Source organism: Macrobrachium rosenbergii, chromosome 44, assembly GCF_040412425.1.
Source record: "Macrobrachium rosenbergii isolate ZJJX-2024 chromosome 44, ASM4041242v1, whole genome shotgun sequence".
In the NCBI taxonomy this organism is placed as follows: domain Eukaryota; kingdom Metazoa; phylum Arthropoda; class Malacostraca; order Decapoda; family Palaemonidae; genus Macrobrachium; species Macrobrachium rosenbergii.
In genome coordinates, this window is record NC_089784.1 from 10,344,580 (window position 1) to 10,352,238 (window position 7,659).

General features: G+C 34.6%; 1 protein-coding gene across 1 annotated transcript in view; it reads right to left on the reverse strand.

Moving 5' to 3' along the window:
* The window catches only part of sei (seizure), a 538,215-nt gene extending 530,792 nt beyond the window's left edge, over positions 1–7,423 (reverse strand). The window contains exon 1 of the mRNA XM_067087731.1: positions 7,175–7,423. Coding sequence (XP_066943832.1) covers positions 7,175–7,282 — 108 coding nt within the window. The 5' untranslated portion in view covers positions 7,283–7,423. The remainder of the gene's footprint in view (positions 1–7,174) is intronic.
* Between the last annotated feature and the right edge of the window lie 236 nt (positions 7,424–7,659).

Consider the following 7,659-nt stretch of genomic DNA (forward strand, 5'->3'; position numbering starts at 1 on the left):
AAATGAGTACAGCGTGTAGCACTGCTACTCCCGTTACAGCTATTCGCTCCATTCATACAGGACACGCAACAAATACGACACTGGTTTCTATGAAAATAAGATATGTACTACACCTCAAATAGGCTACTCTCTCTCTCTCAGAGACACAGACACACACACACACACACACATACCCACAAACATTTAATCAAAATCTCCCCCTTCACCTTTCCAATAGTTAAATTTCACTAACAATTTTTCAGCTTCAGATTTTAGCCACATCAAACATTTCTCAGGAAGCTCAACTGTTCTTTGTGAAAGAATAATCTTTAACTTGGAGACAATATGTAGTTACATTATACAAGTAATTATATTATAGTGTCATAAAAAAAAGTCTTAAACACTAATCTACAGTATTCACTTGATGTCTGCCAAAAATTCAGGTTTCGTTGCACCTAACTTGACCAGCTCTTACCACTGACGATCACAAGTTTATCACTGACGTCTTCAAGGTAGTTTATCCACGAAATACGGCTGAAAAGCAATGGGTGAAAGCACGAAATTCAAGCAAGGCGCAAGTTCTTCAGAGACTCACATATATGTACATATACATATTGCACATACATGCACCTGTATATGTTAATATATATTCGAAAACTGTAGTGCTCGTGGAAATGCAAAAAAAAATTATGCTAATTTTGTCATGTAAAAGTTTTAGCATCAGTTTCGACAGATCCCACTCGGTGCCATCAGTACCTATCAATAGCTTCCATGATCAAATAACTGTATTGTTGTTTTACTTTCAATTAACTTACAAATTATAAGAAAAAAGATACTTATCAATGTTTCCCAAATTACAGAAAATATAATTTTATTTAAATTTGTATATGCTAATTGACTTGACATGTTCAATAACAATATTATAAAATACTTATTCTAATTCATCTTAAGTTATTAATTTTTAAACGACGCTATTTTTACAGCTCATTATAAATAAATTACACAAGGGCCACAATAGGAAGCCATTAACCGGTGCAGACGATAAACAGCAGAACCAATCAAGTTTTGTGAGAAAAATTCATTGGATTTAAAAATTCAATAAATTGTTGAATCAAATTTAATTCGCTCTCACCAGAGCCCCTGGTCAGGTGTGAGACTGTTTTGTTTAAATAGACCAAAAAGATGAAAAATGGAAGTAAAACAAAACTTCAGTAAAAGTAGATCAAAAGGAAATAAAAAAAATGGAAAATCAAAATCATTATATGAAAAACATTTCTATCTAAAATTTCAAAACATACACAGGACTGTAGAAATGCAACAATGTACATTTGATACAGGAAATTGTCATGGGATAAAAAAATCCAAATCAATCAAGAGATCTTCGTACAGGAAAAAGATGCTATGCTACGCTTACACAAAAAGTTTTCGTGGCTGTATCCATAGCATACACATGGAGAGAAAATTGTTGGATGTCATAATGCGCAGTGAGTCAGAAGCCAATCAACTTGAGGCCTTGGTGGTGAGTCATTTGTGCAAGATCAAAGATAAAAAATAAAAATACAAAATTCTAAAACAAACTGTTGCAACTCAAAAGTAAGAGGATGGCGTCCAGCTCTGGCCTTCCAACCAATCAAAACACGCTAGTATAGTTCCAGAGTTGATTTGACTGGAGGAGACACCATAACCGGACGCAGCCTCAGTAAATGTAACAGAGACGTGTGCGAGATGGTGAGTCAGCGTTGTAAGAGACGGAGAGAAAGGTGGAAGGGAGAGATGGAGAGACAAGAGAGACATGATAAAGAAGACGACAAAAGCACCTTGAGGCCAGGGCTCTGGATGTGTCTCAGTCAAAAAAAAAAAAAAAGGGAAGCGATGCACTCGACGAGATGCAAATTCGTAAATGCACTCGGCGATCACTAAAACGCACTTGAAAGCAAAAATTAAATAATGATAAAAGAATAAGTAATTTCTTCTATCACCAGAGGGGAAATTAAAAACCTTACCGATTCATTCCCTGATGTTCGTCTCTTTTCCTAAAATAAGAAAATATCGTGTTATTTTCAGTCCAATGGTATCATTTCACTGTTTTCAAACTTTGGGGGGAAAAATCTTCTTGGTGTTTTTCTGCTTCCTTCTGTTTTTTTTTTTTTAAATAAAGATTTATTTACTTTTTACAAATGGTTAGGGGGTTAACAAAATAGAAAATGGACACACAATCGGTACGCATTTTATGAAACAAAGCGTGGTTATATAAAGAAACATACATGTAAGAAAGACATATCATATACACACAATGAAAAACAACAAACATGTATACTTCAAATTATGTATAAAACCTTACCGCATACGCCACATAACCGACACCAAAAGCTAAACATTCAGCTTAATGGGAAAACACACCTTAACCATATAGCAGCAAAATATAAATTTGCGGAAAAAAATTGTAATAATATGAATATCTATACTTGACCTGTTTAAACACTCACAAAGTAAAACTGAAAAACCAAAACATTTATATACGCCACGATTCTGTTAACAGAGTTACAAGAGATTTCATAACGTACAATATGTATGGAATGGAGTATTTATAAAAAATAACATGGCGTGACTTCAGAGTATAAACGAGGAAGGTATTTTTTCAAATATAGAGTTGACATGAATTTTAGGGTATAAACGAAAAATGCATACCCATGAAGTAGTCTCACCGCCAGGTACATAATACAATTACCATAATGAACCCCAACAGAAGTTCTGTCTTCCGTGTAACTCACAACATTCGTTTCTAGGACCAATAATGTTACGAATCATGCAACAAAAGTCAACGTTCGAAAACATGCAAAAAAGTCAATGTTATTTCTAAAGAGGGTTCCTCCTGCAATACTACTGACGATAATGCAAAGCTTCCCTTGCTATTTAGACTTTCACATTGTCGAGTTGTTCGTTAAAATGAACCTTCTGTATTACAAGAAATATATTCTTTTCATATCATACGAAGACTTATTTTACTAAAATCGAAGGCAATACATACTAAAATACCAGGATTACAAAACTTTTTTTTTTTCGTTGATTACACAGTATCTTCCATGCAATGCTGGCAATGTAGAACATTAAAACCAAGAATATATATTTAAAGAGTCATTGGAAATGCTTTCGGAAATCAAGCTTCCTTTTCTGAAGTTTTATAAATAAATAATCTCATAACTTTTTGGGCAGTTCGATTGAAAGAATATGAGAGAGAAATTAATGCAAACCAATTAATAATCTTTATGGTGATCCTAGACAGGTAACTTACCTTCCAAAATCGTTTTGAAGCTAACGGATCACCTTCGAAACTCAGGTCTGAGTTGCCCAATATTCCTCTGAACTCAAGACCAGTTTTTTTTATGTCAGACGAGGAAACTCATTCGATACTTAGCTCAGGTCTTGGTAGTGTAAAAAATCGCCATTGTAATTATTAAACTAGAAATTTATTTCTAAATCACTCAAAGTACTTGCGAAACACGCATTGGCACGATGATGAATACATAAAATCAGAGGTGTCGATAATTGGAAGTACTACTGTAGAAATCACTCTACTTAGATTTTCATCTAAGCGGGAAGATGCCCCGCTTATGAATCTCCCGTTTAGTAGTTGGAAAGAGTTTGCATTTCCGACCCACGAGATCTTAAGCCGTCAACGTTGCTCGAACGAAATGGAATTTATGGGTGTCGAACTAACAGGATCCTTGCAGGGATAAAAGGTTACGTTCAATTCCTAGCTCCTGCAGAGACAGGGAACGTCAATTTCCATACTTTGTTGCCTCCAGCGTGGCTGCCATTTTGCTGACAAGAGTATCAGCGTCCTTTTGATAAGAAAAAAAAAAAAAAAACCTAGTAGCTAAGAGGCGAGACAAGGCTTTATGCAAAATCTTTACAAGAATTATACATTATTCCTCCTAAGAAGCACACCCTGATTTCGACAGAAAGAGATATCTTTCGCTTACAACAGAGTAATATCCGTTACGAAATGAGTTATCATGAACAGGAATCCAGTTGTGTGAACGAATAAATTAAAGAAACATTTTACAGTGACAGGATGAGAATAATGGCAGCTCCATTCTAAATCTTTTATTAGAGTCCCCTTACCAAAGTCTGGAAAAATGAAATACAAAAACTACTCGTCATGTCAAAAGGAGAAAAAACAGCCAAGTCATCTGAAACTCACACAAGAGGAGCTTAGAAAGAGACAGAAACAAAATGTGTCAACTAAACTGAACACTAATTCAACGACTGATAAAAATTTTCTTCACATAAAACGGATGAATTACATTGTAGTCCCCCTTTAACTTGGAGTGCGTAAGGGTAACAGTATAGTTACAGGAACGTTCCGTGAATTTCTTAATGATAAAAGAAAGACCGGTTGCAGATGGTAAAGGGTCTACTGTCTCACAATTATAAGATACAAATAGTTGAAATTTGAGAAAAGCTATCAATTCTAACAATGAAAAGCTATACTGAGGTTTGGTTCAAATACTTTAGTATAAATGAGTCTGAGTATCTCAGACTCCAATTTGATAGCTATTAAAAAAGAGGGGGCCCATTATTCAACATCGGCAAGAGAATGGAAGCTTTCAGGACTGACTGGAACCCACAACGTTTAAAGAAGTTCCCACACACATTTTACAATTACTAATTAACGATTTATTGTGCTTCCGTGAAATCTCTGTGAGCTAAATTGGAAAAGAAGTGAGAGCAATCTCGAAGTATTTGACCAGACTTTAAAAAAGGATTGGGAAATATCAGAACCAGTGATGTGGGGCACAAAAATAGAATCCACAAATCTTAAATGTGCCCTCTTGACTCGGTGAATGACATTCTAAAAATGACTAATCTTGGTAGTGACATTTCCAAGTACACATTCTTCAAGGCCTGTATTCATTGTACATTGATGGGCAGAAAGACGTGGAGACTACAGCATGTGATTTCTGGTTCTTCATTGGGTGGGAATATAGATGAAGACCTACAGCAGCATGAGATCGAACATATGGTTAAAAAAAAAAATAAAAAAAACGGCCAGCTAAAGCAACAATGAAGTAAATCACCGTCTATATCTAAAAATCTCATATTGTGACTAAAAGACACGAAAGTGACAATAAATCTCGTCTTTATTCCAAAATATCTTATGTTCGGCAACTCTCAAAGCTATAACTAGAATCACTGCGTAAAATTAAACAATTACTCCTCTACATGTTCCCTAATTTCTTTGTTTTATATTTCTAAACCAAACGTATTCTTAATATATATAAATAATTATATATATATATATATATATATATATATATATATATATATATATATATATATATATATATATATATTCTTTACATAGTGAATTTTACAAATACCAGTAACTAGGTTAATCGACAGAAAATAACGATCCCGCATCGAATTTATAATGCTTATCTATATCTCTGGATATTGTATCATGCAGCTTTACATTAAAAATGTACTCAAATGTATTTACTGATTCTTCTAATGCACTATTTCTGTCGTGTCTTTATTACAATCACTTTTAGGTCTCCGTAAGCACGTGAAGTATTCAAGTAATTTCATCAAAACCACTAGCAGATTTATTTATTCACTGTATGAACCATAAATACAATGAACGTATCAATATGAGGGTTCATTTAAACATGGTTTTCCAGTGTCCGAAAGTCAATGAAAATTGATCCTTGCCCTAAAGGTTTCATCGATGAAATAAACAAAAGAAATAAAAAATCATCAAAACATGAATTACCTCTTTACAAAACCTTTTCAAATCCGAAAGACAACGTTGACGATTTCGCTGTCACAGCTGATAATGCAAGAGACAGTGTTTGTATAATGAAATTATCTGACTGATATCTAACTAGACACATAATGAAATTATCTGACTGATTCTGACTGATATCTAACTAGACACATATCAGTCAACGAAGGCAACTCGAAATTACACATAAAAACACCAGCAGTTAATTCCAAAAACTAAAAATAAAAAAAAAATGCTGCTGATGACATAATTTAATTGCTCATATATATCTGTTAATTTAAGCTGAAACTTGTATCATCAATATTCTAAAACATCTCATTTGTCCAGAATTTGGTCAACATTTTTTTGATAAAGAGGTAGAAGACTTTCAACATACTGCAGGATTTATAAATAAAACAATTTGAAAATTGAATATAACCCAGAAACTTTTCATTCCAATTTTCCTGCAAAGGATAGAACAATTTTGTTACTTGGGACTCTGTTCGACGTTACCATATGAAAAAACGGAGGATTTTTGGAAAGCTTAAAATGCTTTGTACGTCACATAACGTAAATAAAGAATCTAAAATAATAAATTATTGGCTTTATACGTCCTCATCGCTGGAGGTGACAATATAACTATGTTTTAGACGTTGCATGTAAGGTATATGAAAATCATTTTTACAGAAAATAAATTTCTAAAATGTGCAATATTTAACCTTCGCTACCTCGTGCTCAAGCAATCCTTCACATCTACTCCAAAACTGAAATATCCAAAAAGGCGCGTTTACTTTCAAAACAATGCGATACTCTTCAACAGTTTGCTCATGACGTTCACGGGTAAAATCCAGCAAAACCATGAACAACAAATCGCATCCTAATTTAGAGGCAGCATATTATACACCTCACGCAAATGTATGTGTCACCAATATTGAATTTATGGTTTTTCTATGACTATTTAGATACACGTTGTTAAAACAAAACAATTTTACAGACTGAATTAGAAACGCATTCTGACTCAATTTTTAGGATTGCAAATTATATGTGTAAAGAACGCATTTATAAAGTTACTATTTGTACGAGGACTAGACTAATTATTTATAAATCATTTATCCTTTAAAACTGAAACCTATTCTCCGTTACATGAGCTCTGTCATTAAAATCTTTACATTATTAATTTTGGAATAAATATTAACACATTGTCTTCCATTTTTTCCCCCTTTAAACAAGTTCATCAACAGCAGCAACACGTGATTCACAGGTAGTTTGGATGATGCTACGAAACAAAGATATAATTTCAACTTGTCTAAAAATTAAACCAACATCACTGGACATCAAACTAGCTATATTACCATTAAAAAAAATTGTGCAGGGCAATCTGAAGACAGACTAAGATCACATGACAAGGGCAGACATCAGGGTACCTACCGTCTCGACCTTTTCTGTGGTGGGTGATTTGGGCATAGGTGGCTCGTCATCCCCGACAGTAGACACCCGGGACCGCAGACCCGTCAGCTTTCTGAGAACCCGTAACATCCCGTCACAGGGTATGACCTACCGAGGGAACGTGTCAGGGGTCTGCGGTTACAACGGGCGGAGGTCACGAGACCTCTGATAGGCGGAGCTTTGGCGAGGCCTCCAGTCCGGTGACAGAAGAAAAGGATCTAGTAAATGATGATTATTGTCTGAGGATGCCTTTGGACTGAACAGAGAAATGTCCTTTACATCCTTACAGTTCCCCGGAAAGTTTATCACAGTCTGATAACTAGGCTGAACGATTTCCTAAAAAAGGTCATGGTTGTTTAAGGCCGTTTGTGCTTCGATGTGTTCTTAATACAAAATATTATTTCTATCGTGTCTTTTTCATCACCTGAAAGAGAAGGCAGCAATCACTCGATGCTGCGCTGATTGTT